This window comes from Protopterus annectens, chromosome 8.part0 (genome assembly GCF_019279795.1).
Source record: "Protopterus annectens isolate FY-2018-M chromosome 8.part0, PAN1.0, whole genome shotgun sequence".
Taxonomy (NCBI): domain Eukaryota; kingdom Metazoa; phylum Chordata; order Ceratodontiformes; family Protopteridae; genus Protopterus; species Protopterus annectens.
Window position 1 is genome coordinate 1,636,058,870 of NC_056741.1, and position 19,552 is coordinate 1,636,078,421.

At 39.8% G+C, this 19,552-nt stretch overlaps 1 protein-coding gene across 1 annotated transcript in view; it reads left to right on the forward strand.

Annotated features, from left to right (window-relative positions):
* LOC122808522 (protein Aster-B-like) overlaps window positions 1-19,552 on the forward strand; it is a 1,382,984-nt gene that overhangs the window by 666,531 nt on the left and 696,901 nt on the right. Inside the window, exon 9 of the mRNA XM_044079476.1 lies at window positions 4,788-4,971. Within this exon, the coding sequence (XP_043935411.1) occupies window positions 4,788-4,971 (184 nt within the window). The remainder of the gene's footprint in view (window positions 1-4,787; window positions 4,972-19,552) is intronic.

Consider the following 19,552-nt stretch of genomic DNA (forward strand, 5'->3'; position numbering starts at 1 on the left):
AATCTCGAAGCTCACAGTCAGATTACAATGCAACTTGCCAATGGATGGAGACATCCACCCAAATCCTGGCCCATCTTCATCCACTGGATCTAGGTCCTTTACTAACTGTCCCACTACTACACAAATCTTAGACAAACCCCCAAACTCACTCTTGATCAGTCACCTAAATATCAGAAGTATAAACAATAAGATTCAACACCTACATGCCCTCTTAGATGCTCTTTCCCTGTGCTGTGTCTTACTGAAACCTGGCTAAAACTTTCTACTTCAGATAAAGAAGTTATACCACCAGGCTATAACATCCTAAGGCTTGATTGAACCAATAGAAAGGCAGGTGGGGTAGCTGTTCTGTACAAATCCATGCTTAAAGTGTCCAATAATTCCCTGCAAATATCCCTGCTTGGCAATGCTGAAATTCTTATCATTAAGCTCCACATTAATAAGAACAAATGTATAAATCTTGTCTGTGTGTATATTCCCCCAGGCAATAACATAAATACCCTTGAAGATGTCCTACATTAGTTATCCAGCAATTACCCCCAAGAAACCATTGTACTCGGGAACTTCAACATAGACTGGAACATGTGTTCATCAGAACCTCCCACTCACCACATAATCCTTTATGGATTTTCACAGGTTATATCCTCCCCCACTAGGATCAGTAAACTTAACAATAAAGCAAATATTCTGGATTGGATTCTTGTTAAGACCTATCCTCTCAAATACAAGAGTGGGAGCCTGCCTGATGATGTAAGTGATCACCACCTCACCTACTTAATCAGGCAAAAAGCTGATATCCACAAACAGTCCATTTTTAAAACAATAAGGAACAATAAGAATTTCAACTGCACAGATTTCCAAAATGAACTCAAATCTTGCAGTTGGTCAGTTCTGAAACAATTACCACTTGAAGAAGCAGTAAATTACTTTAATACCAAATTCCTATCCATCCTTGACACCCATGCACCAGCACGGATTATTAGAACCAAAACAAAAGTTGGTCCTTGGCTCTCAAAAGAAACCAGACATAAAATGTTACTTAGAAATAGGGCTTGATCCACTTTGAGGACCACAGAAAACCACATAGATCAACTTAGATACAGACAGCTAAGAAATAAAACAAAAAAATCCACCACATTAGACAAGAAAAACTATTACTGTCATCTACAAGAAAAACACCAAAAACAAGCCACAAAAATTTTGGGTAGGTATAAACAAACTCCTTAGTCCAGGACAGTCCTCCACTCCTACCCTCTTTGATTCTAACAAAAAAACCCCAGCAGAAATTGCCAATACCTTTAACAGCTTTTTAAAACAACCATCCAGAACCTAGCTAACCAATTATCCCCTGGATGCCCATATTCTCCGGCCACTACACCCTGCTTCCATCTCCCCTTTAACTTCAAGCCAGTTTGCACATCTTTGGTCTGAAAATTACTTAAAAAACTAAAACCTATCACCCTGTTGGCTGATCTCCTCCCTGCAGAATATCTACAAAAACCTGCAAATGCCATAGCATACCACATTACTATCCTGATCAATAGAACTATAACTGAAGCATCCATTCCCACCACCTGGAAGATATCCCATGTCATCTCACTCCATAAAGGGGGCAGCTCTGCTGAACTTTCAAACTATAGACCCATAGCTATTCTGTCACCCTTGGCTAAAATTATGGAAAAATGCATCCACAATCAACTCCGGAACTATCTTATCCATAATAATCTTCTAGCCAACATCCAACATCCAACATGGCTTTAGACCATTCCATAGTACCTCAGCCCTCCTCTCCTTCTCTAACATCATTAACCAACACTGAAACAATAATAAACTTTCCTCTGCTATCTTTCTCCATCTTTCAAAAGCCTTTGATATGGTAAACCACCAAATACTCGTAAATGCTTTGAACTCCATCTCCCTAGAGGACCAGACCATCCAATGGTTTCAGTCATATCTCAGTGGTAGACAACAGGCTGTCCTATAGCAGAGCAAAATATCCACCCTTTTACCCATCACCCTCGGAGTACCCCAAAGCTCCATACTAGGACCACTATTATTTTCCATTTTCATCAATGATTTGTATAAGGTCATCCCAAATGCAACATTAATTCAATATGCGGATGACTCCACTGTAGTATGCTCCACCACTTCACCTACAGAGTTGCAGATTCTATCCCAAAATACTTTTAACACAGTTGAAAATTGGCTCCTTAACCGTCATCTCATGGCAAATCTTAATAAAACCAAACTGCTGCTTCTCCCCCCCCCCACTCACAGGTCTACCCCTATAACCTTTACATTAAAATCCAACAACAGCACCATTATTTCTCCAGATTCCTCAACCAAACTGTTAGGAGTTATAATAGATAATAACCTTAAGTTTGATCTGCATGTCAATAAAACTATTAAAACAGTTAATAAAAAACTTGGTTCACTATATAGGATCAAGCCCTTCCTAACGCCATTATCCAAAATGGTAATTGCTCGTACACATGTACTCTCCACCCACCTCTGTGCTTTCCCTCTATTTACAAACCTCAGCAAAACTGACCTTAATAAACTTTCTAGCAGCTACAATCACATTGCTAGATTTGCTACTGATGCAGCCTACAGAACTCATCACTGTCATAACCTAAATCTACTAGGATGGCTTGAAGTGCCTAACCTACTTCAGATTAATCAACTAATAGTTGCACACAAGTTCTTGTACCAACCAGATAATACACTCGTACTTAAAAACCTCATCACCCCCTACAGTAACCTTAGCGCACTTCGTTCATCTGAAGGACTACTAGTTCAAACTCTCAAATCCAACAACACAGCCGGTAAATCCCTATTTGCTAACTCTGTTGGCAAAACTTGGAATTCTGTTCCTGCTAATCTTACATCTGAACTCGCTCTACCTCAATTCAAGAAAGCCTGATTCAGTACTTTAAAAAACGATGGCTATGTCCTTGTCCTAACCCAGACTAACTCTAACCATCAATTGTGTGCACATGGAGGACTTCTGCCTACACTTTATTGTTTCTTAACTTATAAATCCTATGATCTCCTTGGATCTACTACCAGGTTAGCCTACTAGGCATTCAATACCCTATCATTCTTAAAAACACTGTCTAGAATTTTCCATCTGAGTAAAAATGTAATAATTTGTTTGTGTATCTGTTTTTGTGTTTGTTTACATCTGTGTAAAAATCCTTTTATTTGTGTTTTATTTTGTTTTTTTAAACTGTAAAAATGTAACAGTTTGTTGAATGTCTTTTTGGAGCTTTTCTCCCTGGGCCTCCGCTGAAAATGGACATGTATCCAGTCGGACTATCCTAGTAAACAAATGTAAAATAAATAAATAAATAAATGTTTTTGTTAGGAACCACAGTTTTTGTTTGAGCCCCTGTTTTGTTACTATACTCTTCATCTGTATTGTTATTATCATTTTGCTTTATGTTTGGATAGTATATAGCAGCAGCAAATTCAATCTGAGGTAGTGCAGTGTTTTGGGGCATTATGGGTAAAGGGAGGAGCTCGAGAGTCTGATCCTAGATTCTAGTGAAAAATGGACAAGTCAGATCCAAGGGTCACTTCTGAGACCCATTCGTTAAGGAAGAATGAAAATTAACAATACAGATGTATAGTTATGGTGAGTACATAACTTTTATTTTTGGAGATTAGAAGTGTTTCTTTTTACTGTATACAAAATGACCTAGAGCTTTTTAACAGTGTTTATTACATTGACAGAATGTGTGATAAGGGAACATAGCCTGTAAAGAGATATGCAGATGATGTGAATGTAGCTGCACTTCTTAATGTCCTAGTGAATTGCAACACACATGAACAGAGCCAACCTTAGTTTACTGCTTCATCTAAAGGACAGTAGCAAAGGTATGAGCTATATCCTGGGCATAGAAGGATGAAGCTCTGACTAAGGCTCAAGTGACCCATGTTTGATTAACTGTATGAGCATCTAAAGACCTTGATTGTTGGGATGAGTCTGCGCAGTTCACACATTTTGGTGGGGAGGCTACTAGACTAGTGGCATTGTTGACACTTAGACACCTAGTAGAGGCTTGATGTATTGCTACTTGTAGAGACCATGTTGGCTCACAATGCGTTGGTCAGAGACCTCTCTATTGAACCACAGAAACAGGAAGTGTATATTGAAGCATGCTTACACTTGCTGTCCTTGACTAGGTAGCTATAGCTAGTCTGCGAACAGCAAAGGAAGGGAAGGATAGGCCCAACTGCAGGACTCCCAAATGACTCATGCCATACCATCAGACTGTTGTTACTGGGGGAATAAACAAGCCACAGGTCTCTCTTCTAGCCTGGGGATGCCTAGATCTTGCTCCCGCAGAACAAATGGGTGGACTAAGTGCAGGCATTGTAGCAATTAGGCAGGGTCCAATGGGGGTGGGGTGAAAATATTGATACTGTGCTTGCAGCGTGCAGCATCTGTAATGTAGGTCAGTATTATTATCTTGCAAACAATGTGATAGGGACATAACCACACTATATAATGCTAGTCCAGTTCCACAGTATGGCCCCCCCTTCAAGTAGTTCAGAACAAAAAAAAAAGGTCTTCCTCTAAAACTGTAGCAAACCACTTTGTTACAAATGTGACGCTCTTGTTGTTTTACAAGTGAAGATGAACAGGCTGGGTAGTTCATTTATACGCTTTACTGTGTAGAAAGACATCAGGATGGTTAGCAGCAGTACAAAATATAAACAAACTAATTAACTGGCAGACTACACAGACATGCATTGTAAACATGATTCTGTATTTTTTCTAGTTTGATGGACTCCCTCTGGAAGAAAGCATGGAAATCAATGTGGAAGAAGATCTCCCCAGTGTGCCACTTACAGAGAAACCAGATACCAGCCTACCCATGCCAGTCACTTCCCCATCTCTGGATTTCAATGATAATGAAGATATTCCCACAGAGCTCAGTGACTCCTCAGCTACACATGATGAAGGTAAGGAAAGGAAACTATTTCTTGCAGTACAACATCACTGAGTAAAAGCCAGTAAACAAAGAAGTGTGAGACACATTCTGGTATATGTGCAGTCAGTTATTTGAATATGGTTGTATCTCCAGATCATATCATGATGAAAGTAGAAAACCTCCAGTTAAGCACAGCCTTAAATAAATAGTTATAAGTGTTGTACAGAAAAGTGGATATCATCTTTACATTAGGATCATGAATCTTTTAAGTTTAGCTGCTCATAGGAGGCATTTCTTTTAATATGTGAGTGATGATATTACCTTTTCATTACTCACGGTACCTCCATAATCATCTCTGCAAATGACTGCAAGCAGGCATCTGACAGAAATGACAGTATAGATAACAAGTTAAGCTTTAGGGAATAGTACGGAATTTTTTCCCTTAATTAAATATGTTTGCACAAGCATTCATAAATGGTAATGTTTTGCAGCTACTAACCACACAGATGTAATGTTATGTACTTAGGAACAATTAGTGAAATATTAAAATGTCTAGCTCAAAAGTATGCCACACATCTTATCCAACAGTTTATAACAGGAGGTGAGAAAATTGGTTGATGACTCTTGCTTTTATTTTTTTATATCTCTTTTCCCACTGAACTTCCACATCATTGACCCCCCCCCCCCCGTTAGCCAAATTCATTTGTACCCCATCCTGGGTATTACCCAGTGAGGTACAAGCTGGCCAGAGGAAGCCATCATACATATAACCTTATTGGTGGTCTGTGCCCTTAGCAGCATCCTGGAAATGAGGATGTATTTATGTCTCCTCTAGGTGAGGGACAAGTAATCGGATCACTGTGGAAACCACTATGCCATCCCATATAAGCGCACATTCCCATCACCAGGCTTGGTGGCCTGTGTCTGTGCAAATACTGATAGTAATACCAATTGTGTGTTTTTAATTTAATGGTTTGATGGTTCATCTCTAGAAAGGGTGCTGTTTGTATGAATGTACTGATATTTAACTGGGTATGTGGCACATTGGTTATGTGTGTGTCCCTTACTTGTTGTAATACCCACAAAGATGGGTTCAAATCCCACACCTGCACATATGACCTGTACAAAATTGTTAAATGGATTGGTAGGTTTGGATTTGGGTCAGTATGGTTTATTGCAAAAGCACCAGACTCCCAAATACAGGTATGCGAGTTTGAGACTTGTGGGTCCAAACTGTTCTTTCTTTCCTGTGAACACCCACCTCCCCAGAAGCTCCCACTGATGAGGTTCCCAGGAAGAGAATGTGTAAGAGGAAACATTTGGACTCCTCTCAGAAGTCATTAACATCTGACACTGACTTGGATTAATCAGTAGGTCCCCACGGTCCCCCTCTGAGAATATCTCATTTGCTGAGATACTGGAAATCCTTAGGCAGAGGGGTGACTGGCAGTCCACCAACCCTACTGAGGACAAGTCGGTCCTCCTGAAGGCTTTTGGGTCAAATCCCTCCACCTCTTGGGTGTCTCCGCCCTCCGATGAACTGATGCAGATGGTCTCACGAAGGGCGTGGGAGTCGCCAGATACTATGGAGCCTGTCCCTAGGAGGCCTAATAAGTTCATATCTGCCCCCCTAGACAAATCTTTCTTGACAAAAGGTGTGCCAGTTGATGCCATGGTTGTGGTGGCAGCCACCAAAAAGGAAATGTCTGAAACTTCCTCATCTATCCATCCTCCTAACAGAGACTCTAGGATCTTGGATGCATATGGGAAGCACATGTTTAGTTCAGCGACTTTTGCTCTTTGTTCACTCAACTGGAACGAGTAGGGCAGCGGGTACAGGAGTTGCTCTTAGAAGACACTCCTGGATGCACTTGTGTTCCTTCTCGGAGCCCTTCAAGTCATCCTTCGTGAATACCCCCTTTGATGGCTCACCCCTCTTTGGGCCTAAGGTCAAGGAAACGTTAACCAGGTGTGAGCAGGATGAAAAGACTCTGTCTGCAATCAGAGTCCGTTTTTCCACCCCTACCAGACCCTACCCCAAGGGTCAAAGGGGAGGGAAAATGTGGTTCCGTAAAGCCCAAGGAGCCTTTCAGGATACACGTGGTGAACCCCCCTCCAGGGGCAGAGGAGGGGGCAATAATGGATGGCCGCCCTCATGGCAGAGGGTGTCTGCAACACCAGGGTGACAGAGATCACTTCTTTGGGAAGTTCTACCAGTGTTCCCGAAAGGAGGCCCGACTGTCCTGCTCTGGAGGCAGTCGGGGCTTGCTTATCATTGTACCCAGATGCCTGGCTCAAAATAATAAACGACAACTGGGTACAAAGTATAATTTCCAGAGGATACTTCATCCCTTTCGCCACACCCCCTCCATCGAGAAGGAAAATCCCAGATGTTCCACCCAGTTACAGGGAACAAGCAACAGTAGAGGTCCAGACATTGCTAAGAAAAAGAGTTATCCAACCAGTCCCAGCAGACCAGACATGATCCGGAACTTACTCAAGATTTTCCAAAGTTCCAAAGAAGACAGGGGTACTGAAGACCCATACTGGACCTCAGCAGACTAAACAAATCTGTAAAGAAAGAGAAGTTTCGGATGGTCACGCTTCAGTCGATACTTCCCTTTCTAGGTAAAGACAATTGGATGTGCTCGATAGATCTCCAGGATGTGTACTACCACATAAAAATGGCCAGGCCATCCAGGGATTATCTGCACTTTCGGCTGGGAGCCAATCATTACCAGTTTTGAGCCCTGCCCTTTCGTCTCACTACAGCCCCCAGAGTGTCCAACAAATGAATGGCAGTGGTCAGGGTTCACCTGAGACATTTAAGATTCTAGATGTTTCCGTACCTAGGCAATTGGCTCCTTACCGCCACCACCAGCCATCAACTCATCCAGGCCAGGGAGTCCACTCTGTCACTCTGCAATCAGCTGGGCATTGCAATAAACTCAGGAAAATCTGCCTTGTTGCCATTGTAGCATATCGTCTTTATCAGAGCAGAACTGGACACCACCACCACGCTAAAACTTCCAGTAGAAAGAGTCTTACTTCTCCGTCAGCATGTGCGCATTCTAATATGCAAAAACAAAGCAGCAGCATCAGAAGTTCTGAAATTGTTAGGTATGATGGCAGCAACAATTCTAGCTATACCACCAGGTCGTGTGCATATGCAGATACTACAATGGCTGTTGTTCACTCAATTGTCTTACCAAGGGCTTCCCATGTCTCACATGATAATGATCACAAATTCCTGCAAAAAGGATCTTCAGTGGTGGTTAACCTCACTTCGTGTTACGATAGGACACCCATTTGTGCTACCCCCCTCCAGCGGCCACAGTGACCACGGATGCTTCCCTGATAGGGTGGGGGGGGGGCATTTTCAGGGAAAGACATCCCAAGGCACATGGACCGATCAAGAGACACATCTGCATATCAATGTCCTAGAGATGAGAGCAGTACTTTTGGCATTGCAGTACTTTCAGGACTCTCTACCTCTGGGTACGATTGCGATTCAGACGAACAGCATGTCAGTGGTCTGGTATTTGAACAAACAAGGAGGAATCAGATCTTACCCCCTTTGTCGCGAGGCACTCAGAGTATGGCAGTGGGCTATTTCCACCCAGCGCTTTCTGTTAGCAGCGCACATCCCGGGGAAATCCAACGTGATACCAGACAAGTTGAGCAAAGCAATTTTATTGCCCCACGAGTGGTCCCTCAAGACGGAAATAGTGGACAGGATATTCCACAGGTGGGGACAGCCTTGCTGCAACCTTTTTGCCAGTCACATGAACACCAAATGCAGAAGCTACTTTGCCCTGATTCTCCCTCCGGGAGAAGCCCCAAGGGACACACTCATTCATGATTGGCCCCCGGGTCTCCTCTATGCATTCCCACCAATCCCGTTGATACCTGAGGTATTACAGAAAGCCAAAGCCATGGGAAGGACCATCATTCTAATAGTTCCCTATTGGCCTCATCAGATTTAGTTCCCCTTCCTTCAACTTCATCTTTTGGAGGACACCTGGATTCTGGACCCAGTTCCAGACCTTCTGATGCACTTGTCTGGGGAACTTCATCCTTCTGTGCAGTCCTTGAAGCTGACAGCTTGGCTGCTCCAATTCCCGTCATAGCCAGGTTCCATAACCTTTCCAGTGAGACAAAGCAAATTCTTCTGTCTCCTCATAAATCCTCTACGAGGAAGCTGTACCTCAGCAAATGGAAAAACATTTTCTATATGGGCCTCTAAAAACAATATTGATCCTTACCAAGCCCCTATGGCCTCTATTCTAGATTTCTTAACCATGATATTCAATAAAGGAGCTGCAGCAGCAACAGTCCATGTTCAACTCACTGCCATTTCTAACTTTCTTCTGGGATTTGAAGGATTGAATATTATGTCACACAAATTATCCATAGCCTTTCTGCAAAGGGACTTTTCATATTAGACCACCTGTGAAATCTCCCTATTCTCCATGGAATCTAAATTTTATTCTTTCCTGCATAATTCTTCTGCCATTTGAACCAGCTTCCTCATGTGACCTCAAATTTTTGTCATGGAAAACGATCTTTTTAGTGGCTATTACTTCTGCCCGCAGAGTGTCAGAGCTTCAGGCCTTATCCATTAAGCCTCCTTATTTGATTTCCCATGCTGACAGTCTCACTTTGAACAAACCCCTCTTTCTTACCCAAAGTTTGCACAGAAACTAATCTCAACCAAATTATTGATTTACCAGTTTTCTTCCCCAACTATTCCAACAATTTAGAGTACATGCTGGACAAACTTGATGTTCACAGACAGCACAGATTTTATTTGGATAGAACAAAGGTTTTCAGGAAATCAGACCAGCTTTTTGTTTCATTCTCAGATTCCAGGAAGGGTATGCCAGTGGCTAAAACAACTCTGTCTAAATGGTTATCTGATTGTATCATCTTTGTTTATTCAGCTGCCAATATGCCCTTGCAGCATAAAATTAAAGCTCACTCGACCAGAGCAGTTTCGACATCATTTGCCTTTTCTGCCAGACTCCCTATTGATAACATTTGCACAGCAGCCACTTGGTCAAAAACTTCATACCTTTATTACTCATTACAAAGTTGACAGGGCCTCCTTTGGATCCATGGTCCTGAGAAATATACTCTCGTGAGCCACCCAAGGTTGATGGTGCTTGGGACACTACCCATCAGTAAAGAATGAATGGCGAGATAGAACAACTTCATTTAAAGATGTTATGTACTTACCATAATGTTCCATGTGAGTTGTTCATCTCGCCTTTATTCTTACATCCCTCCCTCCTACCCCCTCTTGGGCTTACAGAAGACAGAGATGCTAGATCCTTCCTGGTCACTCAACCCTTCTATACTTTCTCTCTTATGGAGTTATAGAATGACATATGGTATTTTTTTACCCAGCAAACAAAATCTGAGGTAACTCAGGGTGCATCATGGGATAGGGACTTGGCCTCGAGCTACTTGAAATCCTCGAGCTTTGCAGTAGGTGCCAACTCGGAGCCGAGGGATCGGCTCCGTACCCATCAGTAAAGAATGAAGGCGAGATGAACAACTCACATGGAACGTTATGGTAAGTACATAACTTATTTTTATGAATCATGACAGATTAAAACAAACTGAACAGAGACAAATTGTGGAATGTTCCATTTGGAGGTGAATAATCTCACCATAAAGGCTGTTTTTCCCCATTTTGTGTGGGTTTCTATCTGTTTAAATCTTATCCAAGCTTGAGTAAAGTCAAGTGTTTCCATTTGGCTTTAATAGAATGGGGGATAATGAGTGATATTTAAATGTTTCTCAGATAAATAAGTACTATTTTGTAAATTGAACTCAACTGTGTTGTAATTGTTAAGCCAGATTAGAAATTTGTGAGATTGTATAATTTAGACTCTTCTTCAGAGTCTGTAAATTGTGTTTAATTTGTATTATGTTAAATTTGCTTGTGTAAGTTCCTTTGGAGCTTATCTTCCCGGGCCTCCACTGAAAATGAACATGTATCCAGTCAGACTATCTCAGTCAACAAATGTAAAATAAAATAAAATAAATAAATAAAAAGGTAATCTGCTAGCCTTCATTTTTTTAGTGCTCATTATAGCAGTACATGGAAAAGTTTAACAATGTATGTATAGGTTTATCACTCAGCAGAGGAGCTAATGTACTGGATTCACTGCTGAGAAAGTTTTGAAAACTGTAAAACACGGCAGAAACTTCTGTTTTGAAGCTTCAGTTGCCTTGTTAAATTTGTCTTGATTACAGCTAATTTTGGTACATGATGATGAACCAAGTGCTCAACAGGGTATGCCTGACATGGGAAATAAGCATTATGCCTGAAAGGATCGTTGTCTACAGTAGTAAGAGATTATTTGAAATGTGAATTGTTTTGTAACTAGATTTATTGTGTTTTTAGAGAGTGAGATAGCAAATACTAATTTGCTGAAACTAGTAAGATTTACCACACCTGTAGTAACTGGTGAAAAAAATGTTCTGAGGTAATAAAAATGAGTGTTCTTTAGATGTTTGCAATTAAATGTAATCAATCAGTTATTATACTGTGTGAAAAGGCTGACTTTCATAAAATGTTATAATAGCTTGTTAATGAAAGTAAGGGGTTTCATGAAAGAACAAACTGAAGTTCAATATTTATCTAACAACTACTGCTGTGTTAGTAATATTAGCAGAGGGCCTTAGTGTGTGTAGCAGTTTTGTCTGCCCACTATAGACAATTAAGCAAATATGTTTTGTCTGCTGAGTTTGAATAAAAGGGTGAAAGCAAAAGCTAATAAGAGCAGCAAGTGATAAAAGCAATATGTAAATAGGTGGAACATGAATGGTACAGTAATGAATGAATGAATGAAGGGTAGTATGAAACAACTGAGTGAGGAGGTTAAAAGTGAAGACTGTACAGTACTTGGATTGTTAACCTCTTGGATAATGCAAGGTGATTTGAAGAAGAAAGGTGATAGCTACTAAATTGTGATAGGTAAAAGTGGGATGGAAGTTCTATGGAGTTTATCATGCTTATGTACTGGGAAAGGATGTTACTTCTGTTTAAAACAGTTAGAGCCATAAAGATGCATCATCATGTTTCCCAGTAAAATATCCAAAAATCTTTTAATAAAAATTCAGTAAAAGAGTAAAATGGTTGAGTGCTTTCATCCTAAGTGTTAGACTTCAGAGTATAAACAATGAGCAGTCACAGATATGTGAACTTGAAGGACCCATCATGTGACCAAGAAGTAGAATTACAACAGATCTTTCCTGTAATCATATTGTATAAATGCTATACCTTAACAGAATACACAGATAAAAGTTTAGTTATAAATCATCATAAAATGTGTTAGCAACATCAACATTATATGTAGTATGCAGAGAAAGCATTTGACAGCGTAAATTGGGAGTTTATGAGCAGGGCAGTGGAAGCATTTGTATTACCTGATAAAATTATAAGGTTGATTAGGAGGATATATGAGGGATCGGAGGCAAAAATTAAAGTGGGTGGGTTCCTCTGATAATTTCTGTTTGAGCCGAGGAACCAGGTAGACATGTGCTCTTCCCCCTTTATTATTTGCATTATATTTACAACCACTGGCAAAGAAAACAAGGGACTCAGAAATTCAAGGATATAATTGGTATGGTAGTCAAGAAAAACTGGCTCTATTTGCAGATGATAATATTTTATATTTGATAAAACCAGAAAAGGACATTTCAGTGTTGTGGAACATTTTGAGACAGTTTCATATCTTTTCGGGATGCAAAATTAATGAAGCTAAAATAAAGCCAATAGCTATAAACTATGCACCCACACACAGATTGGTTCAGCAATATCTATATTTATGGGGGCATGATAAAACAAATGTACATAGGAGCATGGATTAAAAAGGATTCTGGTGTGGCAACTAAGGATATGTGGGAAGACACTAAACAAAAGATAATACAAAAACTGAGAAATTGGAAGGTATTTTTTATGGATACGGATAACGAGGTACAAGCAGTTAAATATTTTTAGTCCTTTTAGGTTTATACATGGGTCAGGCATATTTTTATCAACCAGAGGAGACGTACTGGATAGCAGTTAATAAAGAGCTGAAAGATTTTATCTGGGAAGGGAAGACAACAAGAGTCAAGTGGGATATGTGATTCTTCCAATAGAACAAGGCGGATTGGGATTACCCAATTTGAAAGGGTATTTCAGAGCTACACAGTTAAGGCTCCTATACATAGCACAAGCAGAAACCTATAATTCAAAGTGGAAAGGGATGATGATGAAACTGGAAGGAAGCTTAAGAAACAAGGAGAGACTGGGATTTTGGATGCAGATCCTTAGGGAGAATGACAATAACCATACAGACTACTATATTCACAAAGTACTATAAGAACTAAGCCAAAACAGAAGTGGAGAATGCAGAGTCTGTCGATAGGGCTGGAATTTATTGGAGAAAACAGGCAAAAGAACTATGGTAGTGCGAGCAAATAACTAGAGAGGGAAAGATGATAGAATGGGAAGACACCAAGAACTTATTTGGATTGCAGGTTAGAGATTGCCTTCCCTATCAAGGATTGATATCAGAGTATAAGCAAAGCCAAAGAAAGGGGGGGTCTAAATGAAAGACCAGCACTGGCAGTGTTTTTAGTAGAAACTAGTACAGAAGCTGCTGTTAAAAAAAGGAATAATTAGAAGAGCATATAAAATATTGCATGATAACTATAAGAATCAGAGGAGATTAGAAAGGATTGTGAAGAGCGTTTGGTTAAGCAGTTCACAAAGAAACAATGGGAGGGTATATGTATGTCTTCCAAATATGCAACAAAATCTGGAAGATTTAGAATTTTTATTTGTAAACGTTTGCATAGATATTTTTATACCTCAAGTAGACTCCAGAGAATTTTTCCTTATGTAGACAGCAACTGTTGGGGGTGTGATGGGGAAGAAAGAGGTAATTGGGAACATATTTTCTGGGAGTGCAGTGAATTAGTGGACTTTAAGGATTCCATGCCATCACCAGTATGAACAGCAGTGGGATCAGAGATGCTGAGTGGATGGATTGGTGTGACAAGGGAGATGAATTTTCTGAGCTATGATACAAAATTGGAATTGTATATACATGGTCAGACTTTGCTGTGTCTAATTATAGTGGCTGCCAAAAATGCAGTTACTAGAAAATGGAAATCAAAATCTAAACCAACTTTACTAGTAGTAGTAAATATAGTAACAGAGAGAAAACAACTGGAATTGAGATCTTTAGAAAAGGGTAGGAGCAAACTATATAGGAAAAAATGGGAATTGTAGGAACAATACACATATATATATATATATATATATATATATATATATATATATATATATATATATATATATATATGAATGAGGTTTAAAAGAAAGCAGGACTTAAATGAGTTATGTGATGTTTGTCTGAAAATGATTGGGTAGATTATCAGTGATCTATAGTGTTTGCAACTGGGAGTGTGTCAGTATGGTTTGTGATGTAAAATTTTTGCAACTACGATTGTGTCAATGTTTGTTTTCATTTATGTAAATGTATGATTGCCTATGTCTTAAGTGATAGTTCAATAAAGATGTTTCTTGCTTAAAAAAAAGGGCAGGAATTAAATAATTTATATAATGTTGCTTAGGACTGCGGTGGTGGTGCTGCAATAGCGTTGTCGCCTCACAATAAGACATTTTCCTGTTCGATTCTCAGCTAGAGCGTCTTCTGTGTGGAGACATGCGTGAATGGGCGTACCTTCGTTGAAGGTTGTGCGTCAGGGCCGGCAACTCGGCACGTAAAAATCTACTGCCAATCATTAGCAGACTGGAGTTCTGCTGTGGCGACCCCTAACTGGGAAAAGCCGAAAGACACAACAACAACAACAACATATAATGTTGCTTAGGTTAAATTGTATATAGCAATATATGTGAAGAATAATGTTTGAAAACATGAACTTGTTAGTACAGTTTGATTACTTTTTATATAAATGTAATTTGCCTATGTCACAAGTGATAATTCAATAAAGGTGTTTAAAAATATAGATATCCGTCCAAGGATAGCCATATGTTTGGCCAGCCTACCAAAGCCTGATCCTTTCCATGCACCATATGTCAGATGTATGTCCTACATCTGAGACATAAGGTACATAATTGACGTTATGACCACAAGATCCACTGAATATCTTTTGCACCAGTCTGAACATACCAGTTTGAGTTTGGTATGAAGGTTGTATGTTTCATACATTTCACTAAGCCTACTGCAGATAAGTACTCAGTTGGGGACTCTTTCTTTTTTCTTGATATCAAAAAATGAACAGGACCCTCTTTTAGTGGGTATTCCTATTCTTCTTTCTAATGTGTGTGAGTTGCTCAGCTCTGGTCTGGCATTTGCCAGCCACTTCTGCTTTTCTGCCTCTGCATCCACTACTTTCCTATAGGTTTGAAGATAAACAGTTTCTCAAAGGCGCCCTTCATATTAGGCATCCAGTAAAACGAATTTCATTTTCCTGGGACATAAAGTTTGTTTTTGAAAAGTTAACTCATCCACCTTTTGAACCAGCAGCTTCTTCCTCTTTAAAATTCTGTACCTGTAAAACTGTCTTGTTGGTGGCTCTGATTTCTGCCAAAAGAGTCTTGAATTTCAGGCCTTATTACAAGTCCAGTTTTTCTAGTTTACCAGGGAAACAGAATGTCTCTTAAAACCAAATCTACTTTGTTGCCTAAAGGGGTCAATGTGTTTCCTCGAGTCAGACTGACCATCTTCCTTCCTTCTTTCCATCTCCATTAAATAGCAGCACAAAGATTCTCCATTCTTGGGATTTACACAGGCAGCTCAGATATTATTTAGACAAGATTAACAATATCAGGAAATCTGAGCAACTTTTTGGTATCTTTTCAGGATAACAAATTGGGTTTGGCAGTTTCTAAGCAAATCATTTATTTTGGATTTCTAAAGTCATTTCATTTTCTTATGCTTTTCCTGGCAAACAGCTTCCTACTTCTGTACTTGCTCAATGTACTATTTCACTTCTGGAGCTTTTTTAACGGTCTTGATGGGAGAAGCAACAGTAATGTCAGTCAGACAGCCATTTCATCTAACCCTGCATAAGCATTAATCTGATTTGTACCATATATACAACTAGGATGTGTGTCAGAAGGATGTGAATTTACACAAGGACCAGAAAGAATGGCAAGATAAGGGACTCAGGGAATTAGGTTTAACAGTGTGAGTTAAGGGGGAAGAGATGTTATACACACACACACACACACACACACACACACACACACACACACACACACACACACACACACACACACACACTTACAAATATGTATACGCAACCAGGAGGAAGGGTTGAAGAAGGATCCAAGTGAGGTAATACAGAACAATACTTCAGAACTGTGTTAATGACGTGTTATACAACTTGACTGATGTACTAGAGATTATGTTAAAAGTTGGAACAAATGGAAAAGAAGGTTGTATATACAACTATAAATGTTTATTCTGTATTGTGCCTTTCTATGACAACAATAAAATTATTAAAAAAGGCATGACCACTATGCAAAGGAGAGTACATACAAAGGTTAAAAAAACTATTCAATGAGCACCCCCCCCCCATCCTCCCTCTGAAATCTTTAAAAAACTGCATGTAGCTCACATGTAGTTTATGCAACTGCAGTGAAACCTGCAGTGAGTGCACCTACTGGTTTTGATAAGGCGGAATTTCTCTGCTATTTTTTTGGACTTTTTCAAAGCATTTCACTTTGCTGATTATACTAAAAACTGAGTCACTTAGGCTATCATGTTACTCCAGCTGTTTGACTGGAATGAAGCAGGCAGGCCTGTGGCAATTCTTCTTATATGAAATTTTTTAATCCAAACACAGGAGTTCTACAAAGGTCAGCTCCTGGGCCATTACTATACTCGACTAACAAGATAAATTAGTATACTGGAGATTTTCATCTTATTCAGTTTGTTGATGACTATACAGTCATTTATAGTGCTCATTCACAAGATTAAGTCCCCGAAGGTGGTGTCAGTACCATCAAATCTAGGATTATAGAAAAGAGATTAGCACTTCCTGAGAGGAAAAGTAAAAAAAAAAACTAAAATGATCCTCTTAAGTAGACATCCAACTTCATAAACCAAACAACCCAGAACTGCAAGTTATGGTATCGTGGGTAACTTAGGACCATTTAAGTGACAGGATGTTGGACATCATCATCATCATCATCATCATCATCATCATCATCCTCATCAGCCCCCTTTTTCCCAGTTTTTTGCATGGGGTCAGGGTATGAGGTTAACTGTCAACAACTCTCTCGATTCAATGCCACACTCCTGCCTTCTTCAACAGTCATGCCTGACTGTCGCAGATCTCCTTTCACAAAATCCATCCACCTCTTTGCTGGGCATCCTTGCTTCCTGTTACCTTCTTCCTGTCTGTCCCAAATCTTCCTCACCAGATTGTCTTCTGCTATTCTGCACATGTTTACAAACCACCGTAATCTGTTCTCTTTGATCTTTTCTGCTACTTTGGCTTCTGCTCTTATTTATTTTATATTTGATTACTGGGTTGGTCTGACTGGGCAGTCAGGTGCCCATTTTCAGCAGAGACCCGGGGAGAAATGCTCCACATACGTGACAATCATAAAACACACAAACGCTCCACATATATGATAAAAATACAAAAGTCAGAGATGAGTACAAATTAATAGAGAAAACAATAGTATATCATAGCATAGTATGAGAAGTTACAGAAGTGTACAATATATAGAGTATATACTAGTAAAACAGACAATATAATGTATTTGAGTAAGAAAGTACAGTAATATATACAGTTATATACATACATTTAAAAATACAATTTGTTATGGTAGTTTTTTTTTTTTTTTACTATGTGTTTGACCTTTGAGTAGTGCCAGAGTAAGATTTATCTGAATGATGATAATAGGGCTAGCCATGGTCAGTACAGGTACATTGCCAGATGAGACTGAGGTGGGCTTTTAATTGGGTTTTAAAGATGGGACTACAATCTGATATCTGGTGTAAGAGATTTCCAGATTTTAGCAACTGTGTAGGAGTAGAGAGATTCACCAGCACTGTCTACACTTAATTACTTCAAGAAGGGCTTTGTTTGTGGATCTTAGTTGGCGAGCAGAATTGTGAAAGTTGAATAAGCCTGAGAGATCATGAATCTTGTTTGGGTGGTACAGCAAGTAATGAACCATGGTGAGCTGGTTATAGTTTAGTATGTTGGTGAGTTCTAGCCAACCTAATTGTTTTAGTGAGTGATAGTGGTGGGAGTGGAAATTAGAGCTAGTTGCGAATCTAGCTATTTTATTATACCACATGGACAATTTGTGTAGGTCTGTCTTGTTAGGGTTTCTTAATATAGGGGAGGCATAAAGCAATGTAGAGAGAAGGTGTGTTCTGAATATAGTAATTTTGTTTTTGGTTAGACAGTTTTTGCAGCAGTATAGGGTTCCAGTTTTTTTTATGGACTTTGGATATGGTTTGTGCTATATGTTTGTCAAACTTTAGGTTTTGGTCAAGTATTACACCAAGAAGTTTAGCTTGTGATACTGGGGAGATTTGTGTATTATTGGTAGAATTGATAGAGAAAAGAGCAGAAGAGTCAATTGTTTTGGTAGGGTGGAAAAGCATAAGTTAAGTCTTTTTGGGGTTAAATATTAGTTGTGAGTTTTTTAACCAGTTTTCAATATTGGAGAAGGCCTCTTGAGTTTTAGTCTGGAGTGTTTGGAGTGTGGGGGCTGAGCAGATCAGTGTAGTATCATCTGCATATTGGACTATTGTATCTTGCTGAGGTGCAGTGTGGAGGGTGTTTGTAAGGATATTAAATAGTAGGGGTCCCAGTTTGAATCCCTGTGGTACATCTACTGTTACTGGGAGAAGGGGGAGAGGGAATTATGCCACATAACTGCTTTTTGGTGGTTGGATAGGTAGTCTTGAAATCAGAGCAACGAGGGGTTGTTTAGGTCAAGTTCGGCTAAGATACTAAGTAGTTTGCTGTGGGATACTATATCAAATGCTTTGGGCAGGACAAGGAAGGTGGCAGACATTACGTTTCCTTGGTTCCTATATTGATTGACAGTGTTGGTGATATGTCCTCACTTCTTTGTCTGTCCCACAATGTGCATCCTGCCACCCTTGTCAGGCACTTCATTTTCATCACCTCTAGCTTCTTCAACTGTTCTGCCTTTACTGCCGAATTTTCTGTACCATACAGTAGTACTGGTTGCACTACTGTCTTGTACATCTTGCTTTTCAGCTTCTTTGGAATTCATCTGTCATAGACTACACTTGACATTCTATGCTGCAGCCCCTCTGATTCTAGCTTTGTAGTCTTCATTTAGAATTCCCTTTTCCCTCAACCACCCTCCCAGATACTTTAAGCTGTTTACCTGTTCCACTATCTTCCCTTCTGTCTCTGTTGTCAGCTTCTTATGATTTCCCCAGTTTGCTGCCATTACCACTTTCTTATCTGTGCTTAGTTTCATCCCATGTGATTTTAGTTTTGCATTCCATTCTCCTATCCTTTGCTGAAGTTCTTGCTCAGAGTCTGCCTGTAATGCCACATCGTCTGCATACACTAAC